The sequence below is a fragment of the Oryctolagus cuniculus genome, chromosome 3 (genome assembly GCF_964237555.1).
Source record: "Oryctolagus cuniculus chromosome 3, mOryCun1.1, whole genome shotgun sequence".
NCBI lineage: Eukaryota > Metazoa > Chordata > Mammalia > Lagomorpha > Leporidae > Oryctolagus > Oryctolagus cuniculus.
This window is the reverse complement of record NC_091434.1, coordinates 39,505,330-39,525,718: the sequence shown is the minus strand read 5'-3', so window position 1 is coordinate 39,525,718 and position 20,389 is coordinate 39,505,330. Positions and strand designations below refer to the sequence as shown.

Sequence of the window (20,389 nt, the reverse complement as noted above, 5' to 3'; positions counted from 1 at the left end):
CCACAAGGAAGAACAGAAGCAGGTGGAGCTTCACGAGGGAGGTGTCTCAAATCCCTGTTGATTTTTCAACAGACAATGGCTGAGAAACAACCCCAGAGGACCAGGGTTTTTAGTGGTGAAAGAATGATGTGGATTTCCCCAGTGACCCTGAAGGCACTTCTGGAAGCTAAGTCCACGTATCCTCAGGCCCCTGTTGTCATGGGCAACACCTCTGTGGGTAGGTGGAGCCCCGTGGCTGGAAGAAAAGGGCTTAAAGGAAACACCGTATTCTCAGGAAAAGCAGGGTTTTCATTTTTTGAACTCTACTTCGCAGTGTTTTTCAAGATAATTTCTGTCAGGAGATAAATATGTCCCTCTCACCCAAGAGTCCTGCTCCATAGCAAACAAGCAGCGAAGACAAATGTCCTGTCTTTCCACATGGGTGGGAGCTGAGCAGGGCCTCGTATTTGAAATTGCTGTCTATATTTCACTGGTGTCTTAGTGGGCATGTTTTACTTAAGCTGCGTTTAGAGGGTCTTCCTGATGATCCAAGGAGGCTCAGTTTGACTGCTGACTCTTTGAGGCCCCCCCCCACCAAGACTTCTCAAAGAGAATTGTGAACGTGCCATATGGCCCAGGTTTTAAGGCTAACGGTTCCAAAGAATCTTCAGTTTTTAATGAAAATCCAGCCAGCATTCTCTATGTATGTGATTTGGCACTAAATAGACCAATAGAAAGAAATATGTAATTTTTATATGAAGACATCAGCTTAATTACAATGTCAAATCTTTTATCCTTACTTTATTTTTTCTAATCCTTTAGGGCCTGGAATGAAATTTAAAGGCATCTTTCACCCAGTTATAATTTCTCCTGATAGTATTGAAGAACTGAATGTTGTCAGCCATACACACAGTGGTGAGTTCATAAGACATTTTTTTCTTAAAGTGAATTTATTTTACCTTGTCCAGCCAGTAAGCAGAAAAAGAATTGTTACTAATTATCATATATACAGGGATTCTCTTATAAAAATAATAATAGGAGTGGGCATTTTGCCTAGTGGTTCAGATGCCCATGTCCCACATTGGAGTGCCTGCATTTGATTCCTGGCTGAGGCTCCTAAGTCTAGCTTTTTGCTTTTGCGTATGTTGGGAGGCAGCAGTGATGGCTTAGGTAGTTGATCCCTGCCTGGGATACCTGGGTTGTGCTGCTAGCTCCCAACTTCAGCCCTGGCCCAGCCCCACCAGTTTTGGAAATGAATCAGCAGATGAGTTTGTCCTCTCCTTTTTCCTCTCCCTCTTGTTAATGCTCTCTTCCTTTCTCTCTGCCTCCCCCCTCTCCTACCTGGCAGATAATTGAAACTTTTTTTTTTTTTTTTCCAAAAGCATGATGACTTTCTAGAGAAGGCCTCAGGGAAGAACTCTCTAAGGTTATACAAGATACTAATTGTGCTGAAGAGTCAAGGTTTTCTGAATAACTATCCTTGTCTGAAATGTCAGAAGAATGTAACAATTATTCAGTGAAGGGTACTGTGCTAAAAGCTGGATAGAAAATCAAGATGCACTGACCAGGTTTTGCTCTCCAGAATCACAGTAGCAGGCAAGAAAAAGTATTAAGCAGCTCACAGATTGGCTTTCCCACTCCTGCAAAGGATTTTTTGAAAAATGTTTATAAATTTGTGAGGCAGAGGGAAAAACAGAGATAGAGAGAGAGAGAGAGCGAGAGAGAGCGAGCTTCCATCAGCTTGTTCACTCCCTAAATGCCTGCAATAGCTGGAAATGGACCAGGTCAAAGCCAGGAACCGATAACTTAATTTGGGCCTTTACGTGAGTAGCAGGCCTGCAACAACTTGGGCCATCAGCTCTACTTCCCAGGCATGCATTAACAGGAAGCTGGAATTTGGAGTAGAGTTGGGACTTAACCTCAGGCATTCCAGTGCAGGATATGGGTGTCCCGAGCAGCATCTTAATTGCTAGGCCAGATAACCATCCAATAAAGGGAGCTGTTTTAATAGCAAAGATGAGAAGCAATATACATGTGGATTTGGAGTACAGCCTCTGGGATCTAATTCTTCACTATAATATTCAATTATATTAGCTATAAAATCTCAGGCAAGTTACCTAACTGTATTTCAGTTTCTTCCTCTATGGAATAAGCTATTCGTATTTCATAGGTTTGTTCAGATTCAAGGAGATTATTTAACGCATTCAACATAGTGCTGATAAAATGGGTGTTCAAAGAATTTGGTATCCATCACCTCCATCACTGCTACCTTCACCACCATCATCAGCAAACACCTTCACCACCACTACCCACGTCACCTCCACCTCCATCACCCTCACCACCTGCACCACCATCAACACCTTCACCAGTTTCGTCACCTCCACCACCACCAGGAAGCAGTGTAGTGTGTTTCTAGAAGATCCCATGTCTGTAGCTTTGGTCTACCGGAAGTGGTAACACTGCGGTGTTTACAAATGACTTCATTTCAGGGCTGACGCTGGGTGCTGGCCTTAGCCTGGCCCAAGTGAAGGACATCCTAGCTGATGTGGTTCAGAAGGTTCCGGAGGAAAACGCGCAGACGTACCGCGCCCTCCTGAAGCACTTGGGAACCTTGGCGGGATCTCAGATCAGAAACATGGCAGTACGTATTGATGACAGTTCAACTCTGGTGCGCATCCCTTGGGTTTCTGTCCCAATGAATCATCCCCCCCCCCTTTTTTTTTTTTTGGAACACACAAAAAAATGGTTCTCCAAAGCTCTGTTTAGTCCTTATTCTATCACTTTTGTTTTTATAGTTACATACTAAAGTGAAAACAAGTCATTATTTTAAAGTCTTTAGGGGGCCACATCATCAGCAGACATCTGGATTCAGATCTGAATCCCCTCCTGGCCGTGGGTAACTGCACCCTCAATGTGCTGTCGAAAGGTAAGTGACAGCTCCTGTCACCCCTTTTTCTCTCTGGGGAGGCAGGAAGTCCAGTTTTGAAAGTGACTTTCCCAAATAGTAACAATTCTTTTTTTTTTTTTTTTTTTTTTTTTTTTTTGCCTTTCTGAAAAAACACAGTGAGATGCTGTTAGGGGGTAAAAGGTTGATTTGGTGTAGAAAGAACACTGCCTGCCCCCAAACAACCAGGTTCCTTGGGTATTTGGTTAAGTTATTTCTGAGGTTTGGAAGCATCGTTAATGGACCAAAGGTTCCACTTCTTCCCACAGAGGGAGAGCGCCAGATTCCCTTAGATGAGCAGTTTCTCAGCAGGTGTCCCGAGGCTGATCTGAAGCCGCAAGAAATCTTGGCCTCAGTGCACATCCCCTACTCCAGGAAGGTAACATCTTCCTTTCGGTTTGCTGGTTTTCCCTGTCAGCTTATAGCTTGTTTATTCCACCAGGGGGTGGGTCAGGAACAAGTGTTGAGTGTTCACTAGGGAGAGAAGGGCTCAACTTCAGAAGTGGCACGAGGTCATTATCTTCAGAGTGCTTGTGCATAACGACCTTTTACTAGTGTCCCACATTCCTGTGGTTCCAAGAAGCAGGGCGTATTTATCTCTGCACATGCTCTCTCTGTCTCTCTTTCTGCCTTTCCTTCTCCAACTCAGATCTAAAGTTACTTTCTAGCAGATTTTTTAAGATTTACTATTATTATTATTATGAGTATTATTTGAAAGGCAGAGATACAGAGAGAGAGACAGAGAGAGAGACAGAGAGAGAGACAGAGAGAGAGACAGATCTTCCATCCACTGGTTCGCTCCCCAGATGGCCACAATGGTGAAGGCTGTGCCAGGCCAAAGCCAGGAGTCATGAGCTTCATCCAAGTCTCCCACCTGAGTCAAAGGAACCCAAGTACTTGGGCCATCTTCCCCTGCTTTCCCAGGTGTGTTAGCAGGGAGCTGGAACAGAAGTGGAGCAGCCTGAACTTGAACCAGCACTCCTACAGGATGCCGACATTGTAGGGGGCAGCTTAACCCACTGTGCTACAATGTCAGCCAGCCCTTAACAGATTTTTAAAAATTCTTTGCCCCGTAGGTTTTTTTGTCCGCAAAATAAGAAGAATGTATTTCAACTATAGCATCAGATTTGAATGAGGCTTTCAAAATACATTTGCAGTAAATCCTAATGGGAACACTAGGGTTTGGAGTCACATAAACTCAGCTTAGAATCCTCATTTCAACATGTATTCTAATGACTGAGTCACTCTGACCTTACATTTCTCCTGTGTGCGATGATAATAATCAGTCCTGTCTTGGAGGGGTATGAGTGTGTGAGGCCTCCCATAGCAAAGAACCACGTGAGTGGCTTCAACTGCAGAGGTGGCCTTTGTTTCTGTTTTTCTCCTAGAAACTCTTGAGGCTGAGACTTTGGTGTCAAGGTGAAGGCAGGTTCATTTCTTCTGTCGATCTCTGAACTTGGCTTATAGATGCCTGTCTTCTCCCTGTGTATTTGCATGGTCCCTCCCCCCGTACATGTCCACATCCAAGTAGCCTCTTCTTTCAAGAGTACCTCCCATGTTGGGCTAAGGCTCACCCTCATGACCTCATCTTACCTCTTGCTCTTTGAAGCTTAAAGACCCTGTGTCCACACCTAGTCACCTTCTGAAGTACTGCAGGTTAGGACTTCAGTCCAGGACTTTTGAGGTGAGCCCTGTGCTACATAACATTTTCTTTCAGTGGGAATTCGTGTTAGCCTTCCGACAAGCCCAGCGGAAACAGAACGCGCTAGCCATAGTCAACTCAGGAATGAGAGTCTTTTTTGGAGAAGGGGATGGCATCATTAGAGAGTTGGCCATATCATATGGTGGCGTTGGTCCAACCATCATCTGCGCCAAGAATTCCTGCCAGAAACTCATTGGAAGGTAAGGTGCTGTGTCCTTAAACTCCCAAGTATAGAGCAGTTCCTTTTGTATGAGTTAGAATTATGAGACGAAAAGTACATAGCAGGGCCGGCGCCGTGGCTCACTAGGCTAATCCTCCACCTTGCGGCGCCGGCACACCGGGTTCTAGTCCCGGTCGGGGCGCCGGATTCTGTCCCGGTTGCCCCTCTTCCAGGCCAGCTCTCTGCTATGGCCAGGGAGTGCAGTGGAGGATGGCCCAGGTGCTTGGGCCCTGCACCCCATGGGAGACCAGGAAAAGCACCTGGCTCCTGGCTCCTGCCATCGGATCAGCGCGGTGCGCCGGCTGCAGCGGCAGCCATTGGAGGGTGAACCAACGGCAAAGGAAGACCTTTCTCTCTGTCTCTCTCTCTCACTGTCCACTCTGCCTGTCAAAAATAAAAAAAATAAAAAATAAAAATAAAAAAAATAAAAAATAAAAAAAAAAGAAAAGAAAAGTACATAGCAGCTTTTTGTTTAATTGCAAGGAAATCCAGTAACATCCCATGATTATGTCCATATAGCTTGGCTTTAGTGAATTCTGAAGTGCATATCATAGTCAGGGAATGGGAGGGTGGGGAGGAGAGACAGAGAGAGAGAGAGAGAGATGACTAATTTCCCAGTGGTATACATTTACATTCTTTATTGTGGGAGAAGTTTGCCATGATAAATTTATGTGCACTTGTTCTGTAATTAATTGCTGAGTTCATTTGCTTATGTGACTTCTTATTTCTTTTTTTTCTTTTTTTTTTTTTTTTTGACAGGCAGAGTGGACAGTGAGAGAGAGACAGAGAGAAAGGTCTTCCTTTGCCGTTGGTTCACCCTCCAATGGCCGCCGCGGCCGGCGCGCTGCGGCCGGCGCACCGCGCTGATCCGATGGCAGGAGCCAGGAGCCAGGTGCTTTTCCTGGTCTCCCATGGGGTGCAGGGCCCAAGCACCTGGGCCATCCTCCACTGCACTCCCTGGCCACAGCAGAGAGATGGCCTGGAAGAGGGGCAACCGGGACAGAATCCGGTGCCCCAACCGGGACTAGAACCCGGTGTGCCGGCGCCGCTAGGCGGAGGATTAGCCCAGTGAGCCGCGGCGCCGGCCCTGACTTCTTATTTCTATGAGTAATGCTAGCAGACAGCATGTACTGAGTGTTTATTAGTTTGTTCATTGCTCAGTTGCCATTTCAAGAGAGGTAATAGAGATTGGTGGTTATAAGCATGAGCTTTAAAACTTGAGTAAGCCAGATTGGTTCAAACCTCAGCTGAGCCCGTACTCAGTCAGCTTACTTAATCTTCTGGTACCATGGTTTCCTTATCTGTCAAAGATGCATAAGAAAACCTACTTCACCGGGTGGTTGAGAGGATTAAATGAGGGAATACATATAAGGTGCTTAAAGCAGAACCTGACGTGCAGTAAATGTCCTGGTGATGTATAAGTTGGTTACTCCGGGGCTAAGGATTTTATATGCACTGTCACTTATATCACTCAATGAAGTGGGTTCTATTATCATTTCCTTTTACAGATGAGGACATGGTGAGACCTAGACCACACACCTTGAGAGTGGTGGACTGAGTTGAGCTTCGATTGCCTGATTCCAGAGCTTGTACTCTTATTTCCTCTGTTAAATTGTAGTGATTTGTCTTACACATGAGCTGAACTTGAGAGGTAATGCCTCCCTTCAGCTTAGCAGTCTTCTCCTTTTGCCTCTCACAGGTCCTGGAATGAAGAGATGCTGGACACAGCTTGCAGGTTGATTCTGGATGAAGTCTCCCTTCCAGGCTCAGCACCAGGTGGGAAGGTGGAGTTCAAGAGGACCCTCATCATCAGCTTCCTCTTCAAGTTCTACCTGGAAGTGTCCCAGATTTTGAAGAGGATGGTAAATTAAACTGATCATTCATTAGCTTTCCCAGTCGTAAGGGCTATAGTGCTATCTAAAGTGGGACCCAGCAGCCACCTGCCGAGTAGCTGGAGGCTATGAAAGATGCTCCAAATTAGAGACATGTGGGCACCCATCAGGAAGTCTGTGGATGGGTATGGATTTGGGGAGGAGTTATAGGTAGAGCACAGAGCTGCGCAGGATTTTGTTCAACGCCACTCTTATATGTGGTTTTTCTAGATAATGTTCAGAAAACTTGCTAGTGATATGAATGCGTTTTCCCCAAGGGAAACACGCCTTCTGCTTACTGAAGCTTACCTTCACGTGTTGGATTCTCAGCCGCGCTTCTCTCACCCATGAGGTTATGTTATGAAATGGGGCATCCTAGGAAAGGGCTTTCCTACAGCCCCCACTGCTTGAGAGGCACTGAGCAGTCGTCACCGGTAACGACAGGAGCAGTGACCTAGTCGTCATTGTATTAGGAGCAGTGACCTAGTCGTCATTGTATTAGGAGCAGTGACCTAGACGTTCTTTGGCTTGTGTCTCTGTGAGTAAATTTGCTAGACCTGAAGGCAGCTGGAACCTTATTGACCTCATTAACTCCAGCTGAGCAAACTGGGGCGAAAGCCGAGGATGCTCTTCATGTGGTGTGGAAGTCAGTGAAGTCAGTGAGAGAGAGCCCTCTCACCCTTGCTGTTGAGGGTGTCTTGTCACTATAGGTGGGAACAACCAGAAGGTGTGTCGGGCTCTTGAGACGGGAAGCTTTAATCCTCCGCAGTGGCATATTGTCCCCAGAGGATCCAAGGGGAGGGGAGGGGAAATAAAGCCCAGCTACAGCAAAGCGGCACGCTCTCTCCTTCCCGGCTGGCAGGAGGTGCCGCGCAGAGCGCTGTGCTCATTCTCAAAGGCTCGGCTCGCTCCTCGTTGCAGTACCTTCCGCCTCCCTTCCGCCTCCCTCCCGCCTCAGCTTGCAAGTCCTCAGCTCATTCAGGACAGCCTGCGAATCATGAGGAACCTAGGGATGGAGGAAGTCGGTGCTCTACCGTGTCCGTCTAGGCCTTGGTGGGATGGGGAGGGTTATGTGTCTTCCAGAGTGTGTGTCCTTACGGGACGTGAGCTGCTAGTTGCAGGGCTGGGAATCGGTGAGCACTTGAGACATAGCAGGTGTCAGGGTAGAGGCGCTTGCTAAGATCATGCTAGCCTCCCTTCCAAGGCTGTTGTGCACATTGTAAATCATCCTAAACATCGGCACTGCTTCCACTTTTCAGGCCCCAGGTCTGTCTCCCCACCTTGCAGACAAGTATGAGAGTGCCCTGCAAGATCTCCATGCCAGATACAGCTGGAGCACACTGAAGGACCAGGTTAGTGGCATGGGGCTTCTTGGACTGTGGGCTGTCGCGCCCTTACCTGGACCTTCCCTCCGTCCCAGTGATTCTCAAGCTTCACAAACCTCAGTTCCCCTTCTGGTGAACTCACCACCTCCTTTAGTGTAATTGAGACTTCAAAATCAATGAATTATTGTGACTCAAAACCAGTATAGCAGTGTAATTATAAAGAAAGCGCCCATTCTGGTCTTAACTCCATGTGTTTTCTCCTGCACCCTGGTGCAGCGGGCATGAAGGAGCTGGCCCCTTGTCACTCACTTTCCGCCCCTGCGTGTGCCACAGCACAGCTAAAGCCACGTTCTGTTTTAGGGCCAGAGGCTGCTTTGGTTTCATTTTTCAGAGAAGCAGAGGGCACACAGTCCCTGGAGACTGATGAAAATGCAATAATCCTCTTTTCAAACGGGCTGCCAATGTGTTTTGTTTGCGTGTGGAGGTACTTCACTCCCTCAGCCTCTGTTCTCCGGGTGATTTTCCTGTGAGTTACGTTTCAGAAATGAATCAGACCTAAATCCCAAGAGCCATTTCAGATCTCTCCTAGTGAAGGTTGGCTGTCAGAGAGTGGAACTCCTCACAGCCTCCAAATGGAAGCTTCTGCCACAGAATCATAAAAATATCTGATCTCATCCTATTGTAAACTGGAGATTTCACGTGTCTTTCCTTGAAGTTATTAACAAGAAACTTGGCCTTGAGATTTATTAAGTCAGGAACATGAAGAGAAGGCTTTTAGAACATCAGTTATCAAGTTCTATTGTTGGACTTAATTATAAAAGCTCACAGTATGCCTTAATGAACATTGAAGTAGGTGTGTGCCCTTCGGAGATTTGGGTTCAATGTGTTCAGAAATTCAAATATGCCACAATTCACTGGAAGTGAACACTTTGAAAGTTAAACCCAGCTGCCACCATTCCTGGTGTTCTCTAAAATATAGCCTCTGCTATCTTTGGCTTGTATATCCCCTAACATCACCCTGACAAGTAAGCTTAAGAAAGGAACAAGAGCGACAAATCAGTGGGCTTTCAACTCACTCAGGGAAAACTGAAAACCTCCACATAGTGGATGACCTTGAAAGGAAGTTTGTTGCTGTAGGTTGTAAGACAAGGTTTTGAACAGTTTGTCTCTCTTTTTTTAAAACCTTTATTTAATAAATATAAATTTCGAAAGTACAATTTTTTGATTATAGCAGCTTCCCCCCCCCATAACCTCCCTCCCACCCACAACCATCCCATCTCCCCCACTCCCTCTCCCATCCCATTCTTCATCAAGATTCATTTTCAGTTATCTTTATATACAGAAGATCAACTTGGTATATACTAAGTAAAGATTTCAATAGTTTGTACCCACACAGATACACAAAGTATAAGGTACTGTTTGAGTAGGAGTTTTCCTGTTAATTCGCATGGTACAACACATTAAGGACAGAGATCCTACATGGGGAGTAAGTGCACAGTGACTCCCGTTGCTGATTTAATAACTGACCAGTGTGTCTCTTACACACACACACACACACACACACACACACTGCTAGAGCAGCTCCAGCAGCACGATGGGCATCTTGCCAGAATCAGCTTACTTGCTTCCAGCGCATTTTGACATGGCTTCAGGAGGAATGAGGAGCTAGCACTCTTCTTCCATAGTATCTGCAGCCACGTGACAAGCAGAAACAGAGCAGTTGTTCCTGGGCATCCTTCAGGGCTTGGCTCCAGGACCCCCTGCAGATACCAAAATCCATGGCTACTCAAGTTCTTCCTATAAAATGGTGCAGTACCTCCATGTACCGTACATATATCCTCCCATATACTTTAAATCACTGCTAGATTCCTTATAATACTTAGTAGAATGCAAATTCTATGTAAATAGTTGTTATACTATTGTTTTAGGACTAGTGAAATAGAAAAGAAATAATGATAAGTTTTAAAAATTCTGTACACATTCAGCAGAGATAGAATTTTTTCAAATATTTTCAATTTACAATTGGTTGGAAATCGCAGCTGCCCAGTAGTTACAGTACCTGCAGAGACAGAGAGCCAGCCGTAATCAATTACTTTCACCAGTGGATTTATCACTCTGATTGCCAAAAGAAAGTGTTAGCAACTCAGCCAAAGCAATCTACTTCATATTTGACTATTCAGTAGGACAAAGATATTTTGGAATTTACCCTCAACCTTTTTTTCAGGCCTCAGCAAGCTTTCAGAAAACATTTTTTTTAATGCTGTGATACATTTCATAGCTCATCCTCAGTATTTGAAAAACTATCTTTGGTAGAAACCTCATCATTTTTTCTGTTTTGATCAGCATGTTAGTCAACATCTTGATACTACAATTAAATGCCAGAGGCAAGCTATTTTATAAAGAGAAGGGGGTTGTTTAGCTCGCAGTTTTGGAGGCTGAAAGTCCAACCCTCATGGCACAGGCTCTCTCCCTCAAGTTCATCCCTTCCTGGCAGTTGGCCTTGGTGCTGGCAGAGTCCCAGAGTGACACAGATCAGCACGTGGCAGGAGACAGGAGTGCATCTGAGTCTGCTCCTTATAGGGCTTCCTATAAACCTGCCAGGGTCCACCCTAATTATCTTATCTAAACCTAATCACTTTCCAAAGGCCTCGCCTGGAAACACCACAGCCAGATTGAGTTTCCACCCTCTTAAAGCTATTACCTGACCTTGGGGATTACACTTGACATAGTTGCAGGTGGGGCACAGGGAACAGCACAAACCATAACCAAACCATAGCAGTTACTACCTCAACTCCTTAAACGCGAGGGAGAAGAGAACTTCTGGGAGAAATTGCTCATGGGGACAAGGCGGCGAGCTGTATCAGTGGAGCTGGTGTGCATTGGTGCTGCTTCAAACCCCTGCTCATGCCTGAACCTCAATATGTAAACTTTTCTCTCATTTTTCCTCTTCCCCTACTGTTGTGGTCTGATGTCCAATTTTATTATTTTATTAAGTGGTTCCCGGGCCAGGTTCTTTTCTTCTTCTTTTTTTTTTTTTTTTTTTTTTTTTTTTTTTTTTTTTTTTTTACAGGCAGAGTGGACAGTGAGAGAGAGAGAAACAGAGAGAAAGGTCTTCCTTTTCCGTTGGTTCACCCCATAATGGCTGTTGCAGCCGGCACACCGCGCTGATCCAAAGCCAGGAGCCAGGTGCTTCCTCCTGGTCTCCCATGTGCGTGCAGGGCCCACTGCACTCCTGGGCCATAGCAGAGAGCTGGACAGGAAGAGGAGCGACCGGGACTAGAACCCGGGGTGCTGGCACCACAGGCGGAGGATTAGCCTATTGAGCCGCGGCGCTGGCCCCCGGGCCAGGTTCTAAATTATTGTTCTTAGTAATCTTCTGATTCCTAGCTTATGAAGTCAGGGCAAACTCAACAAGATCCAAAACAACCTAACCAATATTAATTCTTTCGTGCATTGTGTTATAGTAACTACAAAATTTAACTTTACAGTTAAGTTAAAAACGGACATTTTAAACAACAAATGTTTATCAATCAGTGTTTCTTTTATTATAGAAGAGTAAATTTTATATGCAATAGGATTAAGTGCCATACATCCTACACATATCTTATGCTAAGTCAGTTGTATAAACCACTCTATTCCTGTATATATGAAATTAGTTGATGATGTACTTCTTGTCATTTATGCTATGAAAATAATAGTTTTTTTTTTCATTTTCCAAATACTATGTAGTGATGCTGAACATGTTTATGCCTGCCATTCTTCCCTTCCCTCTTGGTATTCCAGGCCTGCTATCTGCCTGGAGAAGCACTGGGCTGTCTGCAGATGACTGTTTATTTTCTGAAGTCCCTCAAATAGGCTGGCAGTGAGTGAAGACAACCTTTCCTGCTGCCCTGAGCAGCAGAGGGCCCTGTGGTACTGTATGCTTCACAGCTGCCTTGAACGTGAACTTCCTTACCACAGCAGTGGCTCTCCTCCTTTCCTGTTGAGTTATTGTGATAGGTTTATTGTCCTGGCTGTTATTGTCCATTTTTATTATGAACAATGTTCATTCCGCTCTCAGAAGTGTTCTACTTTGGGTGTAGATTACAGAGCTGTGTTCTTAAGGGAGATGTGCATAATATGATTACTCCTACTTTCTCGATAGAAAGGTAAAAACTGTGTGTTGGTTATTTATTACACAGGATGTAGATGCAAGGCAGCTTTCGCAAGACCCAATTGGCCATCCTGTCATGCACCTGTCTGGTGTTAAACATGCCACGGGGGAAGCCATCTACCTTGATGACATGCCTGCAGTAGACCGGGAACTCTTCATGGCTTTTGTAACTAGTCCAAGAGCTCATGCTAAGATTGTGTAAGTGGCATTAATAATGGTGTCTTCCTCTGATTCAGTCCCGTTAGTGAAAAGTATGGCATACAAAGGGCCAGCTGTCTGTTGCTGATTTCCAGTGCAGACTTGCAATGGGATTGAAATGTGGGATTTGCTGTGATTTTTTTCCCTCCAAAATAATAACGTGACTGTCCCAAGAAATTCTTCCCAATTGTTTGGTAGGGAAATACCGGAGCAGTTTTTTTATCTTACCTCTCTCGTATCCATGCTCTCCATGGCCTTGGGGCTGTGTGCGGCTACCGTGAGGGACGCTTTGGTGTGTGTGATCATTTAGGTCTACTGATCTGTTGGAAGCCCTCAGCCTGCCGGGCGTGGTGGACATTGTGACAGCAGAGCACCTTCAGGATGGGAACACGTTCTACACAGAGAAGCTTCTGGCAGCAGATGAGGTACGCCGTCGTCATCTTCCATTGAAAAAACAGTGTCCTCAGTTAAAGGCACTTCGTCTTATCTGAAAGATAGCAGCTCATTTAGCATATCATCAAGTGTTCTAATATTCAAATTTTTATCATGAAGCATCATATTCTAATAGTATTGATTAAATTCAAGTTTACTCATTTTCCACATAAGTAAAGAAGTGGAGTAGCTATATAAAAGATATGTCAGCATTTTGTATTTTCCAGTGGTAAGATGGTATGCTACTAACAAGTATGAAAGAGTAAATGAAGAGAGACTAACGGTAACTTTTATCTGCAAATCACTCCCTGGGAATCCCTTTTATTGCCCCAGTCCCAGGGTGTCTGAAGTTCAGGTTCAAGTGATATTTCCACCATGAAGTCTTTCCTCATGCTTTAATACTGAAGTTCTTTCTCCCTCTGTGGACTTATTCTCATTCCCTCATACTGCCAAGTATTCAATGGGCATTTTAAGTGAGTATTTATTATGTCTGATACCATAACTGAATAAAATACATCTAGTCCCTGCCCTCACAGAGCTTAAAGTCTAGAAGAGAAGACAGCATGGGCTTTTATTGAACTTTTTGCTCTGAATTAAGCACGCATTTTATGAATGCATTTTTTCATAGATACAACTTTAGGCATATGCTGGTTCTTTCCCCTATAGCCACCCTCCCACCCCACCTCCCATCCCATCTCCCTCTCCCTCTGCCATCTCCTTCTTCATTATGGTTCATTTTTAGTTTGACTTTATATACAGAGGACCAACTAAGCATATTTATTTCTATGTGCTCCTGTCAGATTCATCCACAGGCGATCGTAGCAAGGTAAATGAGCAGAGAAACAGTGATAGCCTGTTGTCTTCTGAAAGTTTTAAATAATTAAAATTTTGGCTATCATGTCGCACGTTGTCAGAAAATCCAGCAAGGACAGCATGCAGCAGATTTTCTGCATAACTCAAGACTTCTCAGTGCAGCACTTAGCAAAGAGCCTTGTAATTTGAAATAATCCCTGTCTCTGGCTCTCACTGGCAGATGTCATTGATAAAAATGAGTTTGACTTTAAGACTGAAACTCCTCCCGAAGCCAGGGCTGCATGGCACTGGCAGAGACTATGAGAGTTATGCCTTCTGCATGGATGTTAACTAAACAAGCACACGGTTCCTGGCCACATGGTACTGCCTGTTCTCAGAGGTGTGCTTCTGGGGGCTTTGTCTGTATGCCAGGTCACAGGGGCAAAGCCAGCCGTGCATGGAGAATGAAGAACAGTGCCCTTGTGAGCGATTTCCTGTGTTGATTTAATTCCTTTTTAAATGTTCACTTCTAGCGTCTCATGCCTTTTTAAAGTGTTTTCATTTTAGGAATGGTAAACACACACAAACAAGAGCGTTGGGTCCCACGGACCCATCATCCACCTCAGCAGTTATCCACACACTGCCGTTCTTGAGTCATTGCTCTCTCCCACTGCCCCCACACCCACCCAACACAGACCCGTCATCCACGTCAAGTTGTCCACACACTCCCATTCTTGAGTCATTGCTCTTTCCCACTGCCCCCACACCCACCCAACACAGGTTTATGTGTGCTGGATTCAGTGCATTTTCACACTGCTCTTTGCTGATGATAAAACTTCCATGTTCTCATTGTGGAAAAGATAGGATCATCTGTAGTCAACTTGAAAAATGAGTGATTAGCTTTGAATTGTAACCCATGGGATAAGGTGGGAGAGAAAACTCATCCATCTCGGGGATTTTACCTTTCCCGAGCCTTACCTTTTTCCCTTCACTTTTATATTCTCTCCCTGGTCCCCTGTGAGCGCCTTCGTCCCCTCACCCCACCTGTAAGTGAAGGGCTGCTGGCTGCCCGCTCCCTGGGGGAGGGGGAAGCACTGTCTTGGCTAGTAAGTGTTGCATCTCCGTAAGAAAAGCTTGCCAGCTGGGTTGTGCGGTGACCCCCAAGTCATGCCCTTCCTCTGTCCAGCTCAGAAGATCTGTGACTTCCTGGTCCTCCCTGTCTGTGAAAGCCGAAGCTACCTCTCTCAGAATGGCCCTGAGTGTGGTGGGGCAGCTGCAAGGCAGGCCATGGACCAACGCCCATAGGCCAGCTGGCCCTGAAGTAGCCTGGCCTGGAGCTCGGGCCTGCTGTCCTCAAGGCAGCATCAAGCCTGCCTTCTGCCACCACTGCTGCCAGTGACGCTGCAGCCAGAGGTGAACTTCCCCCAGTGCCCGGCTCAGCAAGCCACTGTGGTTGTGGTCACAGACAGGTGTGATGCGTCCTTTGCTCTGTGTGTCCGGCCCTGGCCTAGGAGGGAGGAGGACAAGGAAGGCAAGGAGGGGACTGGTGCCGGCTCTCCATGACCACGTGGTCTTTCTGTGCTGTAGGTGTTGTGTGTGGGTCAACTGGTCTGTGCCGTGATCGCAGAGTCCGAGGTGCAGGCAAAGCAAGCTGCTAAGCACGTGAAGATCGTCTATGAAGACCTGGAACCGGTGATCCTGTCGATCGAGGTACTGATTTTGGTCATGGTGCCAATTCTGGGGCCAAGAGAAGAAAGCCCAGTGGTGTGTTAACATGCTTTTGACTGCAGTAACAGGGAAACCCGCCTCCCAGTGGCCTCCAGGAAGCAGGGCCTCGTTGTCAGTGATTCCTACCTGCCCCTCCTCTCTGCTGCCTGCAGTGCAGGCTGTCTCCCCTGTGATAGTAGACAGCAGCCGGGAAGCCTGGGCCTCCTTGTTCGTGTTCATAGGGCAAGAGGAATTCTGTTTTCCCAGCATTCCAAGCCCAAGTCTGAGATCTAGGCTGCTTGGGCCACTTAGGTCACATGTTTATCTGTCAATAAATGAGTAACCAGCAGAGGAATGGAGGAGCTGATGGTTACTAGTGGCTTGGGGACAGGGGTTGGATTTCGATAGAGCCAGGTTGTATAGGGAAGTGGAAGAGACCTAGCGACAGTCTGAGCCCTGCTTAGAAAGGAGAAGGGGAGAACTGCAGGCTGCACACCTGGCGATGTCCAGCGTGCAGTGGATCCACCCTGTAATTCACCTTCACCAAGGCTCTTGCAGGCACACAGTGAGGACCAACAAGATGTCCTATGAAGCAACCGTCAGCAACACTGCTTTTAGATCCCTTAATGTGTGTCTTAAATGAACATGAGAGATAGCTTGTATAATGCCTACAGGTATCTTTATCTTGGAATCTTAAAATAAATTAGAGAATTGCATATCTGTTTTTTAGGAAGGATTTGGAAACTTACATTTATGAGACTCATCCTGATGAAATGATAGGATTTTCTGTATATGTTCCACTAGTTTGATCACGTACAAGTAATAAAAGACTGAAAGTCAAGAAAGAAACATGAGTAATTAAAATCAGCACATACAAGTTGTCCGTGTGCATTGGTTTTGCCATTTTATCTTTACACAACGGAGTAAACAAGCTGTTCTCTCAGCGACCAGCATGTCCCAAGGCCTAAAATGAGGAAATGGACTTGGCCAAGATCAGTATCTCCAGCAGAACTTGGCCTTGGATGTTATTTCCTGCCATTCTGCGTGTACCTAGGAACATGGAGCTGGTTTCTGAAAAATAAAAAAATCTCTGTAGTATTTTAAAGTTAAGATCATATGAAGACGACAAGGATATAGAAGTCAGGTTGGCGGTACAGTGCGATTAGGACTGTCGGGCTTCCCTGGCTGGTTTCAGATTCAAGCATTCTGTTTCTTTCTCAGACCCTTTTACACAGGTGCTGCCTACCTCCTGTGCTTACTTTAAGTATCCCTTTCCCAATTTTGATTCAGTGTTAGAATTACTTGTTACTAAGACATTGTCTACATTATAATTCATCAACCTCTTGTTTGTGTTTCTTTACCCAGTGCCAGTAGCTAAATATCCTTCCCTTCCCCATGCCTTCCGAACAAATAAAAATCCAAATAAGCAAATAGATTTCCACTTTATTCCTACCCTCCCCTGCTCCAAATCAGCACATCCCTAATCTTGGGCTGGAGCACACCAGCATCAAATGCCAAACTGCGGCATTGTGGAAGATTTACCTCGTGTTTTCATCAGGAACCAAGCTAGCCAGGGTCAGTCAAGTGGATCGGCGAGAATTTAATCTCAGTTTGTAGCAGAGGCGATACCCAGCTCCTTGCACATCCCAGTTCTTTTATCACTTTCCTGACCATGAAATAGCAAGAATGTGGCTCGAAGTTACCAAAGAGCAAGCAGCAAGTGGTACTGGAAAAAAAAAAAAAAGATTAAACTTTTTAAAACAGAATTTACAAAGCATAGCAACTGCTTTCATCCCAGACTATGTGAGTCTTCGATTAATAAGAAAATCATGTGAATCGGTTCCAGTAGGAATTGTGTTGTCCAAAGAAATGGGACAAAAAACCAATTAGGTCTCTGTCCCTACCACTGACGTCTAACCCTGCTTATGCTTTTTAGCATGGGTAGTAGTTCAGATGGGGAAATTCTGTCAAAACTCTTGGGTCAAGGGGTCAGGCAGATTATCATGGTGAAAAAAATTATGGTTCCCACCAGAATTTCTGCTCGTCATCAACAGCGTGCTCAGTTTTGCATGGTGCAAAAGCTCACTGCGTGACATAGTTCTAAGTCAGTTTCACACTCTAACTCAGTGCTCACAACAACCCTACGAGGTAAACACTGTTATCCTTTCTGCTGAGTAAAGTAAAAGACACAGTGACCCAAGGTCACACCGGTAGTCAGTCAACAAACACTCTGTTAACCAACCTGCATCCCTCAGTGTTAAAAAGCAACAAATCCACTTTTCCAAAGGAGGGGATGGCGAAATCATCACAGAACACTCGCTAGGATGTGACACTAGCTCTAGACAGCTCTTGGTGGACAGAGGGATCAGACTGAAGAGGACCCTCAACTGCCAGCAGGCTGGAATTTCATGGATAGACAAGAATCTATGGTAGATAGTGCTGACAAGGGCTGCCACGTGCCATTGCCAGCCAGTAGCTGTGTTACAGAAAGACACATTTTCAAGGATAAGTAAGGAAATCAACCTAGCTTATTGCAGCTCCATCCCTGATTTTGTGTGCCATTAGGGGCCTGTGTACACGAAGGCTTCAAAAGTTCATGGAACATGGAATTAAAAGAGAAATTTATTTTGGTTCAAAAATGTTTGAAATCCACATATAATTTTTTCATGCTGTGCATATTTAATTAACTTTTTGTGGATCCTTTATATTCCTGGATTTCACACTTTTTTAAAAAAATTTATTTATTTGAGAGGCAGAGGTACACAGAAAAAGAAGGAGAGACAGAGAAATCTTCCATCCACTCCCCAAATGGTCACAATGATTGGGGCTGGACCAGGCCAAAGCCAGGAGCTAGGAGCTTCTTCTGGATCTCCCATGTGGGTTCAGGGACCCAGGGACTTGGGCCATCATATACTGCTTTCCCAGGCCATAGCACAGAGCTGGATTGGAAGTGGAGTGGCCGGGACTTGAACTGGTGCCCATATGGGATGCCAAAGCTGTAGGCTGCAGATTTAACCAGCTGAGCCACAGCATTGGCTCTGGATTTCAGATTTTTTTTGCCCCCAAATAATCCTGTCTTTTAATGCTATTTCTCCATGAACTTTCTGATGTACCTTCATATAAGTGAATTTGTGACATCCCAGCAGGGTTTATAATGGACTTCACTTCCAGCTCTGGATGACCCAGGCGCTGTGCAGATGGGGTGCTTGTCTCCCCAAAGGAGGAGCGTGGGGCTAGCAGGCAGAGACACCATGACCATGGTCACGGCAGTCTTCAGCCAGCACTCATTGAGTGTTTACGCTGCGTCAGCCTTTTACATGTCTCATTTCATTTTCTCTTCACCACATTCCTATTGGAACCCTGCACACACTGTTACGTCTGCTTTACAGATGAGGCTTCGACAGGCAACATAATGGGCCCACAGTCAAAACACCTAGTAACGGAGATGAGTGAAACTGTCTGGATCCAGAGCTAAAGCTCTGAGCCCCTGTCCTGCGTGGCCCGGGCTGCATAATGTGGGCTGGGGAATGAAGAGAATAGTCGGCCTGGACACAATTCTGGAACGGATTCTGGGTTTTTCTGTGCATACTCAGTGTCGTTGGACTGATGGACACATCCACATTTGCTCCCGGGGCGTTGGAAGCCTGGTTCTTGGCTCCACAGGGTTCATGGTGAAGGCGTCCTAGATTCAGAGAAGGGAGAATTGATGCCCAGACCCAGGCGATCTGCCAGTGGCTGTGGCCACTACATGGGGCTGGGTCTCTTGCCCCGCCTGCTCACTTTCTTTTCTCTTTCCAGGAGGCTATAGAGCAAAAATCCTTCTTCGAGCCAGAAAGGAAACTGGAATATGGAAATGTTGATGAAGCATTTAAAGTGGTTGATCAAATTCTTGAAGGTAAAACATCTGAAAAAAAAATGGTGGGGAGGGAGAAGCACCCTGGGAACCTTCTGAGTGTGCCCAGCTTAACACTTCCGTTGCTGTCCAGAAGTTGTCTCACAGCCCATACGAGCGTTTCTGCTTGGGAACAGGCCCCTCGGTCACAGCCATTACCTCTGCCTCTGGGTAGATGGAGAGCCCACAGTGGGGAGGCACGTGAGAGGCGAGACTGTGCCTGTGGCAGCCCCCACGTGCGACCACTTGCCCCGGTTGTTGAACGTGTCATCTCGTTTCTCATTCCCCACCACCCTGCAGTGTAGTATCATTATCCCCATCTTGCAGGTCAGGAAACTGAGGCTTATGGAGATTACAGAGTGTGACCAGCGTCACACAACAGCTGTGACTGACAGAGCTGGTCAGTGAATGGATTAGCCTTTTCTCTTAGAATTTCCAGAGCCCGTGTTTCTTTCTCTCGAATCCTCTGTCTCGGTTTCTCTTTCCCTCCTTCCTTCTTTGCCTGCTTTCTCCTTCTCTCCCTTTGTCCTGGATTTCATCTGCTTACGTATGATATTCAAATTGAATTTTCTCCTTAGAAAAGTGTTGTTTGTAACTTTCCAGTAAAAATTTTGCAACTTTTATTTGGAATTCACTTTAAAATTACAGAAAAACAGTAGAAATGCCAAAGAAACCCCTAGCTACCTTTCACCCAGATTCTCCACTTATTAACATTTTGCTACTTGCTTTATTATTTTTTCTGTTTATATTTTTTTCTGAGCCATTTGGCAGTTGAAGAAATGATGCCTTTTTACTTCTAAATTTACGTCAGTGTTTATTTTCTTAAAGCAAGGACATTATTTTATATAAATGTACAGTTATCAAAATCAGAGCTGGCATTGTGGAACAGCGGGTTAAACCGTGGTACCAGTATCCCATATTGTAACACTGGTTCCTGTCCCTGGCTACCCCACTTCCAATCCAGCTTCCTACTAAAGCATCATGGGAGGCAGCAGATATGGCTCAAGTGCCAACCATGTGGGAGTCTGGGGTGGAGTTCCTGACTTCTGGCTTAAGCATCACCTAGGCTTGGCTATTGTGGCCATTTGGGAAGTAAACCAGCAAATGGAAGATAGCCTGATCTCTCTCCCTCCCTCTCACCCTCCCTCACCCTTTCTTACTCTGTCACTCTGCC

General features: G+C 45.6%; 1 protein-coding gene across 1 annotated transcript in view; it reads left to right on the top strand.

Moving 5' to 3' along the window:
• AOX1 (aldehyde oxidase 1) overlaps positions 1 to 20,389 on the top strand; it is a 74,123-nt gene that overhangs the window by 23,088 nt on the left and 30,646 nt on the right. The window contains 12 exon segments of the mRNA NM_001081990.1: positions 73 to 217; positions 802 to 894; positions 2,469 to 2,620; positions 2,812 to 2,905; positions 3,193 to 3,302; positions 4,641 to 4,825; positions 6,545 to 6,707; positions 7,976 to 8,068; positions 12,223 to 12,392; positions 12,703 to 12,817; positions 15,204 to 15,326; positions 19,122 to 19,218. Coding sequence (NP_001075459.1) covers positions 73 to 217; positions 802 to 894; positions 2,469 to 2,620; positions 2,812 to 2,905; positions 3,193 to 3,302; positions 4,641 to 4,825; positions 6,545 to 6,707; positions 7,976 to 8,068; positions 12,223 to 12,392; positions 12,703 to 12,817; positions 15,204 to 15,326; positions 19,122 to 19,218 — 1,540 coding nt within the window.